Source organism: Oppia nitens, unplaced genomic scaffold, assembly GCF_028296485.1.
Source record: "Oppia nitens isolate AA-2021 unplaced genomic scaffold, nextdenovo-longstitch-racon4-pilon3 scaffold9_pilon_pilon_pilon, whole genome shotgun sequence".
In the NCBI taxonomy this organism is placed as follows: Eukaryota; Metazoa; Arthropoda; class Arachnida; order Sarcoptiformes; family Oppiidae; genus Oppia; species Oppia nitens.
Genome location: NW_026533253.1, coordinates 2,079,978 through 2,095,137, shown reverse-complemented (window position 1 = coordinate 2,095,137; position 15,160 = coordinate 2,079,978). Strand labels below are relative to the sequence as shown.

The window sequence follows — 15,160 nt, the reverse complement described above, 5'->3', positions numbered from 1 at the left end:
AAAATAATTAATTGGATTAATCACAAATGTTTTTTCTAAAGATATAATTAATTGAAATCTAACACATTTATGATCAAACAAATAATATAAAATAAGACTACTGTACAGTAAATTTATATATTATATACTGTATATTACAATAAATTATTATAAAATCAAAATTTTTTCTAATTATTTAATATTTTTATGAAGTCATTCTAGTAGTCAGTATTATAATTTGAATGACTGTTAATTGTAAAATATTTAGCATTTAAAGTATATAAGTATTTATTGAATTAATAAAATACCAGTTTATTTGTTAATTTATCTTTTGATTATTTGTTTGTTTTTTATTTGCTCCAAAAATATGAGTTTTAATATATTCAAGTAAGTAAATTAACAGTTATATACTGTATAACACTTTCATTTTGTCAAAACATAAAAAAATAATTTAAGTTAAACTATAAGATAATTTGTCAAGGATTTTCTCAATTAATATTATTTTAATTATTTTTAAATAAATCTTACATTAATGATTACAAATTATTTTCTGGTAGTAAAATTAAAATTATAATAATTTTTTTAACTATTAATTTTTGGTATAATATAAAGTCGGTAATTAATCATTTTTTTGTAACTTAAAAATGTTTATTAAAACAAAAGTAAAAAAGATAATTATTGTCAAATAAATATAAAACTAATACAATATTAATTGCTATCAATTGAATGCCATTTGTGAGAGTTTGCGCTCTAACTCTCACTTTTGGCTGACATGTGTTTCATAACATTTCATTGATTTATACATTGAATTCAATGCTAAATGTGTGAGAATTTTGTAATAAATTTTTTTTAGCCATCAAATAGTGAAATGAAATTCACAACAATTATTATAATTTATTTTAAATGTCTTAATATGTGATGAAACATATGATTGACTTAAAAAAGTGTTAAACAAATTATGAGATATCGACCAAAACATTGTGTTATCTAATCATTAAAGAGATCGACTAAATTGGTGTTTAATGGATCCCAAAGAAAGATCATCGGAAACGAGTCAACAGGAGATAGAGTACGAAACATTACCGACGAGTGATGTGAGGACACACATGTGTGCCGGCGCTGTGGCCGGTATTATGGAACACGTGGTTATGTATCCATTGGATTCAGTAAAAGTAAGATAATTTATCATAAGATATCATATGATTGATAATTAACCATTTGTTGATATGTCAGACCCGTATGCAAAGTTTACATCCGAACCCAAAGGCCTCATATCGGTCGGTACCCGAAGCCCTTTACAAAATGGTTAGACATGAAGGTCTGTTTCGTCCAATAAAGGGTGTGTCGGCAGTGATGGTCGGCGCCGGACCGGCTCATGCCTTATATTATTCATGTTATGAAAAGATGAAACGTGTGTTAAGCGGCACAGAGACGGGTGCGCACCACCCGTTAGCACAGGGTTTGGCAATATTTGTCACTTATTTGTCTATATTATTGACTTATTTGTATTTATATTGTATTTAGGAGCCGCCGGATGTTTGGCCACAATATTACACGACGCTGTTATGAATCCGGCAGAAGTTGTCAAACAACGGATGCAAGTGTTCAACAGTCCCTACAAGAAAGCCCTCCACTGTTTTGTCGACGTCTATCGCAAGGAAGGCTTACGTGCTTTCTATAGGAGTTATTTGACTTCATTGTCGATGAATATTCCGACACAAAGTCTACATTTTATGACATATGAATTCATACAGGAGTTGACTAATAGTGAGAGGACTTACAATCCAAAAGCACATATGATATCGGGTGCTATCGCTGGCGGGTTCGCTGCGGCCGCCACTACACCACTTGATGTCTGCAAAACTCTTCTCAACACTCAAGAGAAGCAAACATTGCAGAGATCTCAGCAAAACAGTGTGACTGGCCTTTGGAACGCCGCCTCTACGATATACCAGTGCTGTGGACCAAAAGGTTACTTTCAGGGATTGCAGGCTCGAGTACTCTATTCAATGCCTGCCACTGCTATCTCATGGTCTGTCTATGAATTTTTCAAATTTCTTATCACTTCACGCGATGGAAAGCTCCCGATCCCAACTTCTCACTCCATAACCACTTCATCTCATTTGCCTAACTTTGCTTCACATTTGAATACATCAGAAGCCAAATGGGATAATAATTTAAATAAAAAAAGTGATCTAATGGTGCCCTCAGTGACCACTGATATAACTTTAGATAAGTCACGGAATCTACTCAACACTTAAAAGTAGTTGAAAAATCATTTGATAGAAAATTTAATGTATAAAATATAGCAATTTTTATTAATAAGTTAATGAATTATGATTTTAGGTAATCAAATAGTTTTATATAAATTTATATATATATTTAAAAATGACTGACTTCTCACTTGTTTTAAAACAACTTATTTGTTGTTATTATTATTATTATTATTGCTAATGAAGTTTACAAATTTAGTGATATAATATCCTTTTCCTATGTTTTATAATTGTAACTTATTTGTATAAGTTATAAATGTTAAATATAACAAAATTTTTAATAATTGTTGCAAACAGAAATAAATCAAATAAAACAATTAATTTGTTTGAATAAAATTCAAGTTAATTTTATATTTATTAATAGATCTACAATTATGGTATTTGAAATTTTTAATAAATATATATTTATTTCTATAATAAAAACTAATTTATGATAAATTTATTGTTGAATAATTTTTCAAAGAATTCGAGACATGTGTTTCAAATGTTTAAAAATTAAAAATAGATTAAAAAAATAATTTTTTTATTTAATATCAAATTACGGTAAGATTAAAATTTTTAGATAAATATTGTATAAATATATAATACAGTATATTAGTGCAATTTTATAGATTTAATTTATAAATACATTTATTACATATCTTCTAAATACAGTAACATTAAAGACTGATTTATGTTATCAATAATTAATTAAATTACATTGTAGAAAAATTAGTATATATGCAGTAAAATGCTGTAATAAATAAAAATAATTTAAAAACTAATTTAAAAATTACCTAAAAATTAAAATTATTATTATTTTAAGCAAATTATAAGAATATTCTATAAATTGCAATTTAATGTTTAATTTATTGTTAACTTTTATTTGAATTTTAATTTATTTCTAGATATACTTTGGATCTTATTTTGCTAAATAATAATTTATTATTAATTAAAAAATTAAATCATACAATTTATATTTTATTTTATAGTCATCATTTAATAAAGTCTTCATATAAAAAATAGTTGACTAATACAGTAAATAGATAATTATATATATACTGTATATTACAACATACAGTATATATTTCAATGTATTATAAATTAATATTTCTAACATTTATTTTTACTAATAATTAGTTTAAACTAATTTTTAATTGTGATTTAAATAGTATAAAATCATTATTTTAATATATTCTTTATTTATATCTGTTATCTTGTATTATATCAAATGCTTAAAAAAAATATTAACATTCAATAGACGTATTGTTTGTACATTGAATTTGTAACAGTAATGCAATAATTATTTTTATAAAAATATCGGTTAATGTGTTAATACAGTGAAGTGTATTAATATTAATAGTATGTATTACCTGTGTATTTATATTTTATTTTAAGTCAACATATATTTTGCATAAGTTATGACACATTATTTGACACAAAACTGAGTTTAGTTATGAAAATAATAGAGAATATGATTATAAATAATAAAATTTTGTATAAAATATTGTGTTAACTGTTTGTCTATACATATGATATATGAAAGCAAAAGTACATACAATCAGTGATTGCGTTATACATTGAATGCAATGACGAATACATTACTACTGTAACCGCTATTTGAATGAATGTATCGTATGATTGAATCATTCATTTAAATGATGTATTGATTAATATTAACTGATTGTCAAACTTGTGAAGTCTATAACCATTGTTGTGATCATTGATTTGGTGCTTAAGAAGTAATCACCAATTAATTGACTACAGCACAGACATGAGTCGATTGTTGGTCTTATTGTCCGACAAATCGGTTAAATCGTCTCAATTGGGATGTCTTTTGATGACATCGACCACAAAAAGACATGTTTTTCATAACAAATATTTTTCAACAAATCATTTGTTTTACAAGAAATCGGACAACAATTTGTGTAAACAATGTTTTAATAGATATTTGCGGACTAATAGACAATTTGTTAAATTAAATAATAGCCATATATTTAATAGAAATAATAATAATATAATATTAGATGAATGGTTAAGATGTACGCCAAGTGTGACCACTAATAGTGTCCGATATTTTCAAACCAATCGAGTTCTCTATGAGAAGGACTCATCAAAAGTGGAACAAACAGTTAAAGCTCTTCGTGAAGAACAAAAGGAATTGAAGGACAAGACATCAGAGGCATTGATTGAAGGCACCGGTCAAGTGGTGACAGAAGTAGTGGCTGTTCCACCCAAAAGAAGTTTAGGCAAAAGAGTTTGGGATGAATTGGTTCACTATTATCATGGATTTAGATTATTATTCATCGACATTGGCGTTGGTAGACGACTCCTATGGAAGGTAATGAATGGTGAAGACCTGACTCGTCGAGAACATCGACAACTCGTGAGGACGACATCTGATATCTTTCGTTTGGTGCCGTTTTCTGTGTTCGTAATCGTGCCGTTTATGGAGCTATTGTTACCCGTATTTATCAAATTATTCCCGAATATGCTTCCGTCAACATTTCAATCGGCAGAAACTGAAGTTAGTCACTAATAAGTGAATCATTTATTTGATGAACTAATATAAGAATTTTTATTTATTTATTTATTATTATAGGAAACAAAAATGAAGAAAGAGTTGAAATTGAAGTTAGAAATGGCAAAGTTCTTGCAAAACACTTTGGATGAAATGACTCTTCAAGCAAAAGGAGAAACACATTCAGCAAAAGCTAAAGACTTCGCACTGTTCTTCAATAAGGTTGTCATCAAATAATCGCTTATAAATAAAATAATATTTAAAACTATTGTTAATTATTTGATTAATAGGTCCGAAATACTGGAGAACAGGCCAGTAATGAAGATATAATAAAATTTTCAAAACTTTTTGAAGATGAGATAACTTTAGATTCTTTATCGAGACTACAACTATCTGCTCTTTGCCGGCTCTTAGAGCTGCAACCCATCGGAACAAACAATTTCTTGAGATTTCAGTTGCGAATGAAATTGAGAAGCCTTAACGCGGACGACCAGATGATTAATAAAGAAGGTGTCGATAGTCTAACTGTTCCCGAGTTGATCCAAGCCTGTCGAGCCAGAGGTATGCGTGCTTTGGGTATACCTGAAGTGAGACTTCGGTCACAACTATCCCAATGGCTTGAATTGAGTCTCAACGAGAAGATTCCGCCCTCACTTTTATTACTTTCTAGAGTTCTGTATTTACCCGAAAATATTGCGCCCGCAGACCAACTCAAGGCTACTATTCAATCGTTGCCAGACTCGGCCGCAACAGAAGCCCGATATAAGATCGGAGAAACAGAAGGAAAGATCGACAATAAGACGAAAATTGAATTAATACGAAAGGAAGAAGAGGCCATCAAAAAGGAAAAAGAAGAAGAGGAACAATTGAAACAACAGAAATTGAGGGAACAGGAGATTCTTATTGATAAAGCTATCAATTTAGAGTCACAACTCAAAGAAAAACTCAAAGACGAAGAATTGTCTAAAGAAGACATCAATTCTATAGAGAATGCGCTCGAAAATGTTGCGAAAGAAAAGGATAAACTTCTTATTGAAAAAGAAGAATTAGAAGACTTGAAAGAAGAGCTCAAAGATTATAAAGAAGATATCGAAGAATTTAAAGAAATATCTGATCAAACGGGACAAAAAACTCTTAAAGAGACTAAAGCGGCACAACGTTTACGAAATAAAGTAAATAATATGGTTAACAAAATGGATGTTTTGTTTGACGGATTGGAATCCAAGAAACAGTCTTTGGAACAGAAAATTAATATTTTATCGAAAGAAGGAAAGACTATTCAACAGGAAAGGGATGATGTCGTCGGTATTAACGAACTGTTGGGTTCTATCAGACGCTTACAGAAAGTCGGTGACGACGCGAAACTTCAACGAATTCTTGAAGTATTGGATAATATGGATGTCGATCACGACGGAAGTGTTGAAGTCGAACATGTCGTTAAAGTAAGTCTTAACACTCTGAGTTAGTAGAAGTCTCTGATTAACCACAAATTATTTGTTGTCAAATAGGTATTGGAACTGTTGGGTCGCGAAAATGTTAACGTTTCGTCAAATCAAGTAAAAGACATAATAAATCTATTGATTCAAGAAGAGAAACTCGAAGAGGAAAAGAAAAGAAAATTAAAAGAAGAGAAGGAAGTGAATGGCAAACAAATGAATAATAATAAACAGGAAAACAGTAAAGAATTGAAATAATAGACAATCAATTAATATTAGGATTTATATACACAGTATATATATATTTATAAATATATATATAAAGATTTTAATTAATTAAATTATTACTTTCTTAGAACATAATATATTTAAATTGTTTCAATTTTAACTATTATTTTGACTAAAAAAACATTTTGCGAGATAAACAATTGGATAAAATTTATCTATTTATTGTCACCTAAACGCTAAAGAATCAATCAATGGTTCTCTATCTGATGGTATTTCAATCATCACTAAATCGGATCTATTATTACTATCACCGTTAGAATGCTTTAAATCTAACTTATTATTTGAATAAATACTAGAATTGTTGACCATTTTGTGCAAATGTCTTAAATAAATAACAATACAGAAGACGACGACACACATACATAATATAAATAATGCATAATTAAAGTTAAATGATGTTATGGTATAACTGTTGGAGTAATTGATTCCAGAATATTGTTTTTCAATGGTTCTCAAAGGGAAGAAACGGGTTCTATAAATAAGTGCTCCTAATGTCCACTGAACCTGTTGTTGATTGACAGTTGAGGCCGACTTGAATTTTGCAAAATTTTTAGGCATTTTGAAGCCGTCGTGTAGTATACTTGAAACCCAAGCACTTTTGAAACATTGATTAAACAGTCTATTATTGTCAGCTAATGGATAAAGTTTCCGATTAAATCTATCCATAGTTACTGACCAACTGGTTGAACAATAAAGTGCAGCCGAATCGCGAAATTTAGAGAATTGGTAAACACCGCCCTGTCTTAATAGATCTTCCATTGTATACCAAAATTCAGAAAATCCATAAAATTCTGAGTTATCGAAGGGGGCGTTGGTTTGTGAGAGATGTCTCAGTGGACAACTGGTATTAAAACTTGATGAACATTGACGTAATGATTCAGAACTGGGATCTAATATATGTTTCAATCTATGGGTGCATTCATTGAAATCTCCGCTACCTTTTAGGATATGCACATACAATGTACTACCGTTAACATTACGTGAACGTCGGCTAATGTTATAATATTCAATACTGTCGAGTGAAAGGCACGGATCAAATAATTGTATTTCTTTCGTTGCCAATGTTGTGTTGTCGATGTGGTCGTGTGTATTAATAGTGGATGATATTAATGCATTTATATATGTATTTCGGACCACATTTGCACCCAAACCTAAATATGTGGTCACATATAATCTATAGTTATGCTCGAAGTCGTGTTCATCACATCCCAAATTAAACTCAGACATCAAATCATTTATTTCTTCCTTAGAGTGTTTACTTTGAAGACTTTCGTATTGAGAGTCAGATGTAATTTCAAATGCAATCTGAACGGAGGCGCCGCCCATTTCTAGCATACCTATGGTTTGGGCTCTTTTGAGGTGATTTTTATTGATATCAATCTGAGAGATGGGTCCGGTTTCGATCGTGTGGTCGAATCGTCCCATCAGGTAATTGATGGCAATCCATGAATAGATTCCTTCTTCCTTACCAGTAATGACTTGGGCGTGATTTGCGGGAAATAAAAAGCTATAATTCTTAGGAATATCGGTTATTAAGTCATTCAAAATGGCTTTTTGTGTCTCTTCTGGCAAGAGTCGCATCCCAGCCGTCGCTAATATAAAAAGAGGTGTTGTTTTGTGTTTTTCTTTAGGAATATTGTTCGCCGCAAATGTTAGAAGAGGTGAGATATATTCAGAAGCAGACGAAGGCTTGGATGCACACGAAGATAAACCGGGATTAATGGCAGTGTAAACATCTTTGCCTAACGGGTTGTGAAGCATTCGTATTTGAAGCAATTGTCTGGTGTCACCACTATGTGGGGGCCAAACATAGATATGGACGCGACTGCCACTACTGCCGGCGTCAACCATAACGGCGTATTGTAATTCATGCTTTAGATCATCCAATGTATCGTCAAAATGATGTGATATTGAAATATTGTTATTGTTTGCTGATGTCTGCAATAACTTCACTGAATAGACGACAATGAATGCCAATAATAGTAGAAATAAAGCGAAACGAAGTTTTGTTGAAATCAAGCGATGATACGGACGCAGACATACCATTAAATACATAAGTTTTAGCCGATTTTGGACACTATTTCTATTAAAAAAATAACATTTAAATAACTTTATTATTATCTAATTATAACCATTGGATTCATTAATAAATTATTTATATAAACAATTGAATACCCATTGTATCGATCGCTCCAATGGTTTGTCATTGAATGTGAGCCCATTGTAAGCGCCATTCAATTGACTACCAAATTATCACATCAATTAGCGGATCACTAATTATTATTAACTAATTATTAATTAATAATATAAGATATATAACAATATATTTAATACAATTAATATGTCATTTATTAAGATAATTGTTATTAAATAAAATAAAAACAATTAATAATACATTTTGTTAAAAAATACTTTTATTAATAAATCTTATAACACATAATGAGTGATACTTTGAATGATTATATGATTTATTGTTAAAAAATTCACAAAATTAACTAAATATTAGTAATAATTAGTTAATTAAGTGATTAATTGAGAGCCAGTTATCACTGCATTTGACTACACGTAACCAAACATATGATACAAATGTTTATAAAACAATAAATAATTGCAATGTTTAGTCAAAAATATTTTGACATTAAATTAACCATAAATTACGTCCAATTATTAATCACTTGAATTGCATGCAAATCAATGAGAGGGAAGAGTCCATATGATTGACATAATATATGACAGTTATCTAATAAAATAAGAAAAACGCAATGCATTAGTGCTTTAAATTTACTATCAATTGAAAGGTATTTAAAACAACTGATTGAATGATTGATTGATTGAATGATTGGTTTGTTTTGTTGATTACAAACAATGTGTGAAACGAGTCCTAAAAGATTGAAATATGATTTGAATTTAATTCATGTATTATTCATAAGAGATGGCATTCATAGCAAACGACTCGATGTATTGACCAGAAGTGCCCAACAATTGGGTCTTACGGTCGACAGTCAGATAAGGTGTGTGTTTGGACCACACATATGACAAACCAATCATTTGATTAACACTTTTTTATTTGCATTTTCTGAACCACTTCTAGTCATGACATCGATTATATTATTACTGATTTTGAATCCGAGGATCAAGTGGTGGACAGTCTTGGACTCGACTTGACAGACATGAAAGCCGTAATCGTCAACACCAAGTGGTTAACCGATTCAATACAATCTAAACAATTGATGTCTTATAGTAGTAGCTATTCATTGAAGAAGCGAAAGGTTTGTAATATATTTTTATGACATTTTATTAGACCATTAATTGATGCAATGATTTGAAGACTAAAAGACAGACTAATGAATTGACAGCAAGTAATGCATCAAACAGTGAGTATATATGTCAGCGAAAGTGTCCACTGAATCACCCGAACGGCAAACTAACAGTAAGTTAAAAAAAAATATTCATTACTACAAAAGCAATGTTTTTTTAAATGTGATTATCTCTTAAAAATTAAGGAACCATTAGAAGTGTTAGCTAAAGAAGCGGATCTTAAGAATTGTTTATTTGATTCGATCCGATATTTGGCATTTAAGAAGGCATCGGCAGCTCTTAAATGTTTATCATTTACTGTCACCAAAATCGATGAAATAATACATTTGAAAGATATTGGGAAACACTCTAAAAAAGTTATACAAGAAATACTCGACGAAGGAGTCAGTAGTGAAGTGGAAACTATTCGACAATCACTTTGGTTTCAAACGATGTCTTTGTTTACAAATATTTATGGAATCGGACCAAAAACTGCTCAAAAATGGTATGATTTGGGTTTGAGATCATTGGATGATATCATGAATGATAAGTCCATAATGAAGAAACAAAGTATGCGTGTGTTGTATGGATTAGCTTTTTATGACGACCTCAATAGTGGTTTGTCTAAATCAGAAGCCAATAAAATCATGTCTATAGTCAACAAAGCGATTCAAACAAAACTGGGAAACGATTCAACAAAAATTGATTGCTATTTAACAGGAGGTTTCAGTAGAGGTAAAGAGTTTGGACACGACGTCGATATATTGATTACACACAATGAAAATGGGCGAGAAGTGGGTTTGCTTAGTGCTATTTACAAGCAATTGAAGGAAATGGATGTTATATTATTAGGCAATTTTAGTAAATCTGATAATATTGACTCTCAAAGTGATAATAATAACAATAATCACACACTCGATAATTTTGATAAAATGTTTTTACTTTTTAAACTACCCATTGATGAGAATAATTGTTGTTTAAGGACTCCTGAGTTTGATAAGGACTCCACAAAAGCATTGTTTGATTTTGCGAAAAGTGAGATCAAAAGTGGGTGGAAGTTATGTCGAGTCGACCTAATTGTGTGTCCAAATTCTCAGTTGTGTTTTGCACGCATCGGATGGACCGGTAATGAAATGTTTTGTCGTAGTCTTAGAGATTACGCTAAAAAAGAGTTGAACTATAGATTAAGTAATCATTGTTTGCATGACTTGAACAATGACTGTCATCTGAATGCCATCACTGAACATGAAGTCTTTGAACTCTTGAAACTACCTTTTATTGATTACCATTTTAGGAATCCTTAAATTTATTATATTTATTATTTAATTTTATACAATTGATTTTATCTATTTTTATTTATAGTTTTTAAGGTTTATTACAATATAAATTATATAATTTATATGATGTACTGTATATTCTATTGAATAATACTAACATATACTGTACATTATATAATTTTTATATTGTATATAATAAATAGTATATTATAGAGATTAATATTTATAATTTTATTTATAATTAAAGATAAATCATTGTAATTAATTCAATGAATTTATATATATAATATATATATATATATATATATATATATAATTTAATTAATGTTTTATAAAAATTTTTAATTTTATTTTTGTGAATCATAATGTATTCTAAAGTATTATTTTTATTTAGTTTTATATACATTATAAAATAAATAAAAAAATTTAATAAACACAACTCACTTGTTAGTGTGTAATATTCAATTCAATAACATTTAATTCAATAAAACATAAAATATTTAAAAATTGATTTATATGTACAGTATTATGCAATTAATAACAAAATAAAGTATATAGGAATTTTATTATTGAAAAATATTTTAGCAACAAATTTTTATATTCTACTATTAATATGTTTTTTAAATAAAAGTTTTAAAAAATAATTATAATACAATTTTTAATTTTATAATATAATATATAATATTATATAATAGTTACTACAGTAATATTAATATAACTTGCAGTAGTTTTTGTGTTAAGTATTATATAAAATTGTATTTGTTTGCTATAATAGTTAATATCAGTTTTAGTGTAATTATAAATTTAATTTGTTTTTAACATTCGATATTTAATTTTGTATAAATAATATTAGTTTAAGTTTTACTCTAATTATATACAATAGTTGAATATTTTGTAAATTTGATAAATCATATCATACAGTATACAGTGTGTAATACAATATATTACTAATTTTTGCATATTATTTAAAAACAGGATATTAATTAATAGTCCACAACATTACATACAATTTATAGAATTATAAACAAAATTTATTATTTTGTTATTATAAAATTAATTTTTAATTAAATTGAGAGTATTAAGTCCAATATTATACAATTCAATAAATAATATATTAATGCATTTTATCAAAGGCTGGTGTAATCTAAGATAATTATATAAAACTAATCAACATTATTATCATTAAAACCTATAGATATATTATAAATTTATATTATATCAGTTAATTGTTAATCAGTATTTTACCCTGATCTAAAATGGCATTCTATAGCAAAGAATATATATCATAATAATATGATATTTTTTAAAACTTAAAAAATCTTTGATAACTTAATAAATTTATTTACATTAATATTGCAAATAATATATAATATATATTAATGTAAATAAATTTATTAAGTTATAAATGAAATTTTCTAATAGTTTTTAAAAAAAATATCATGGACAACTGAGTAAAAGTTTATGTATATCCACGCATATTATATATTGCTTGCATTATAAATTAGATATTTTGTATATACTTTATATTTACATATACAATATGGCATTTTTAATACACATTTTTCATATAGTGTTATCTCAGTAAGATTTTACATAATATTTATTGATTTAGTGGGAGAAAAAACAATGAAATATCAATTGCAATAGTGGGGTATAATAAATTAAATGTTGTTTTTTTAGTAGAAAAAATAACAATGCATACGAAAAGATCGATTTAAATCAATACTATAGTAGTGTATAATAAAGGCGTCCAAATATTGAAAATAATTTATCATTTCTTACAACAATTAGTTTACTTTGTTTTTTCCATACAATTGATAATCAATAGCAAACAGGACTTAAGTGAGATTTACTATACTATTGGTATCGATGTGAGTGATGTCTAACTTAAATATAAGTTTATATATATTTTTTACTGTATATATAATATTATATTGTATGACTATAATGATTGAAAGACATGAGTATTTATTGATATATTGACCAACAAAATAAAGTAAATGAATTTGTTATAATACTGTAATATTGATATGGTGTATAAATTGATTGAATTGGCACATATGGTAACAGTTAATCAATAGTAAAATTATCATTTAACAACTGATTATTTTATTTTAAGTATGTATTAGTAAACTTAATAATTTATAAATCATGTCAAAGAATGTATATTATATTAAATATTTTCATTCAAAATATACGAACAATGTATATAAAAATTTTAGACAATAAATTATAGTAATGAATAGCAATGCATAGATAATATATGTAAAAACTTTTGAATATAAATTAGTTTTGTTATATTAAAGAAAATACATACAGTATTATGCTATACATTATATGATCAGATATTATACATAAATATAATAAAGTTTAACAGTGTTTGAGATCTGAGATATTTATTTATATATAGTATTACTGTATTTAGAGCTTGAAAAGTATAGTTAACTTCATAAAAGTTAACAATTTTGGTAAACTTATTCACAAGTGAGTGTCTGTGTGTGTGTGTGTGTGTGTAAGAGAGAGAGAGAAAGAGAGAGAGAAAGAGAGAGAGAAAGAGAGAAAGAGAGAGAGAGAGAGAAAGAGAGAGAGAAAGAGAGAGAGAAAGAGAGAGAGAAAGAGAGAGAGARAGAGAGAGAGAGAAGAGAGAGAGAGAGAGAGAGAGAGAGAGAGAGAGAGAGAGAAGAGAGAGAGAAAGAGAGAGAGAAAGAGAGAGAGAAAGAGAGAGAGAGAGAGAGAGAGAGAGAGAGAGAGAGAGAGAGTAACTATTGAGATACTGTCTGAGTTTCTACAGTAATGTTGTTAATCATATGATAGACTAGAGTGTAGTTTGTTTGGCAGCAAATGATTTTTGAAGTGTTGAGCCATACGACAGACATTCTTGAGGTTATAATATACTTTTTACACACATTTAAGTCAAATGAGGTTTTATACTAAATATACAGAAGAGAGGAGCAGATGCTTCATATGTGACCTTAAAGTGTGACCTCTCTTCTGGACGGAGCAGATGTTCATCCAAAAGAGTGCCATTGATTGGACTTAAAAATTGAGTATATATTGTAAAACTGAAACGCGTGCCCAACGCATGCCACAAGTAGAGCTCAATTATTATATATATTTTTGAGGTACCGTTCCTTTTAGGTATGTCTGCACTGCACTTCTCCATATCACTGGTCCGGACATTTCAGTTCAATAGTTTTTAAAAGTAAGGCTTTAGAGAGGTTTAGGCGATAAACTTAATGTTAAAGAATGAGAGCAGATGTTCAACGAAAAAATGTTTTCTAGTTTTACGACTCCTTATAACACGTGCCGACTCGTGCTGTCAGTCGTACGCCAGGTGTCTAAGGCTTTCAATTGGGGTTTATTTGTCTGTTTTTGTCCGACAATATAGCTAACAGAAGAATTGATTGTTATTTGATAAGAAAAAAGTGAATTTCTTTAGTTATGAACCATTTAATAACTCAAATGAATTCAATGTTAAGACTTGCCATTACTTTACTGGTATTGCAGGTGAAACACCAGCTTTTGGATTATCGAAGCACTTGTCAAATGGTTGGACCTGATGTGACAAATGTCATCAAATGACATCTCATATCATATAAGTTTGCAAAAAAAAGACAATTGTGTTTAACTGCATTCATATATAGTAACTATAAATATAAGCTCAAAATACATATTATTAAGTCAACAGTTATTTAATAATAAAATTATTTCAATTTATATACAAATTAAATTTAGTTGTATTTAAGTCAATATTAAATTTTGATGATAAAAGAGGATAACAGTTATCTAATTAAATGCAATAATTAGAAAATGATTTCATCGTTACATTAATATCTTAATAGAAATAAAGTAATACTCGTTAAAAGCTAAAGAAAAGTTTGGTTCAAAATAATGCAATAATCGTATTGATCGGTGAGTGCGGTGATTGTCAGCACAGTTAGGATTTGGCAGTCAGTGGCAGTAGTGCTGTGCTAGTGGTGTCCACCCCTGTTATGACTCCCTTATGAGTGAAATGGATTGAACCGCAGCTGCCGTTCAGTTGAAGGCAGTCATTGGTGAAGCAAATGCTATAAATGCTATATATCTATAACATTACACTTAGAAAGTGTT

General features: G+C 28.6%; 4 protein-coding genes across 4 annotated transcripts; 3 read left to right on the top strand and 1 right to left on the bottom strand.

Moving 5' to 3' along the window:
* The first annotated feature begins 343 nt into the window (after nt 1–343).
* Nucleotides 344–2,296, top strand: LOC128964469 (mitoferrin-1-like). Its single transcript, XM_054311059.1, has 4 exons — nt 344–366; nt 980–1,151; nt 1,213–1,438; nt 1,504–2,296. The coding sequence occupies exons 1-4, from the start codon at nt 347–349 to the stop codon at nt 2,238–2,240; spliced, it is 1,155 nt and encodes a 384-aa protein (XP_054167034.1). The 5' UTR covers nt 344–346; the 3' UTR covers nt 2,241–2,296.
* A 1,483-nt stretch (nt 2,297–3,779) lies between these two features.
* Nucleotides 3,780–6,576, top strand: LOC128964839 (mitochondrial proton/calcium exchanger protein-like). The gene is made up of 4 exons (XM_054311483.1): nt 3,780–4,758; nt 4,834–4,974; nt 5,043–6,194; nt 6,261–6,576. Exons 1-4 carry the CDS (start codon nt 4,006–4,008, stop codon nt 6,444–6,446), a joined length of 2,232 nt encoding a protein of 743 aa, XP_054167458.1. The 5' UTR covers nt 3,780–4,005; the 3' UTR covers nt 6,447–6,576.
* Nucleotides 6,577–6,635: 59 nt separating this feature from the next.
* Nucleotides 6,636–8,742, bottom strand: LOC128964840 (ectonucleoside triphosphate diphosphohydrolase 4-like). Its single transcript, XM_054311484.1, has 2 exons — nt 8,652–8,742; nt 6,636–8,559 (listed from the first exon to the last, which is right to left on the bottom strand). Exons 1-2 carry the CDS (start codon nt 8,708–8,710, stop codon nt 6,642–6,644), a joined length of 1,977 nt encoding a protein of 658 aa, XP_054167459.1. The 5' UTR covers nt 8,711–8,742; the 3' UTR covers nt 6,636–6,641.
* A 499-nt stretch (nt 8,743–9,241) lies between these two features.
* On the top strand, nt 9,242–11,077 carry LOC128964738 (DNA-directed DNA/RNA polymerase mu-like). Its single transcript, XM_054311374.1, has 5 exons — nt 9,242–9,274; nt 9,407–9,487; nt 9,568–9,745; nt 9,805–9,906; nt 9,980–11,077. The coding sequence occupies exons 3-5, from the start codon at nt 9,647–9,649 to the stop codon at nt 11,075–11,077; spliced, it is 1,299 nt and encodes a 432-aa protein (XP_054167349.1). The 5' UTR covers nt 9,242–9,274; nt 9,407–9,487; nt 9,568–9,646.
* The last annotated feature ends 4,083 nt before the right edge of the window (nt 11,078–15,160 follow it).

Excerpts from the sequence above, each read along its gene's own strand:
- LOC128964469 (XM_054311059.1), top strand. The coding sequence starts at position 347 with ATGAGTTTTAATATATTCAA. Across the intron at positions 367-979 it reads ATGAGTTTTAATATATTCAA|AGATCGACTAAATTGGTGTT; the intron begins GTAAGTAAATTA and ends TAATCATTAAAG. Across the intron at positions 1,152-1,212 it reads ATCCATTGGATTCAGTAAAA|ACCCGTATGCAAAGTTTACA; the intron begins GTAAGATAATTT and ends TTGATATGTCAG.
- LOC128964839 (XM_054311483.1), top strand. The coding sequence starts at position 4,006 with ATGAGTCGATTGTTGGTCTTATTGTCCGACAAATCGGTTAAATCGTCT. Across the intron at positions 4,759-4,833 it reads TTCAATCGGCAGAAACTGAA|GAAACAAAAATGAAGAAAGA; the intron begins GTTAGTCACTAA and ends TTATTATTATAG. Across the intron at positions 6,195-6,260 it reads AAGTCGAACATGTCGTTAAA|GTATTGGAACTGTTGGGTCG; the intron begins GTAAGTCTTAAC and ends GTTGTCAAATAG.
- LOC128964840 (XM_054311484.1), bottom strand. The coding sequence starts at position 8,710 with ATGGCGCTTACAATGGGCTCACATTCAATGACAAACCATTGGAGCGAT. Across the intron at positions 8,560-8,651 it reads TGGAGCGATCGATACAATGG|AAATAGTGTCCAAAATCGGC; the intron begins GTATTCAATTGT and ends TTTTTTTAATAG.
- LOC128964738 (XM_054311374.1), top strand. The coding sequence starts at position 9,647 with ATGAAAGCCGTAATCGTCAACACCAAGTGGTTAACCGATTCAATACAA. Across the intron at positions 9,746-9,804 it reads ATTCATTGAAGAAGCGAAAG|ACTAAAAGACAGACTAATGA; the intron begins GTTTGTAATATA and ends AATGATTTGAAG. Across the intron at positions 9,907-9,979 it reads ACCCGAACGGCAAACTAACA|GAACCATTAGAAGTGTTAGC; the intron begins GTAAGTTAAAAA and ends TTAAAAATTAAG.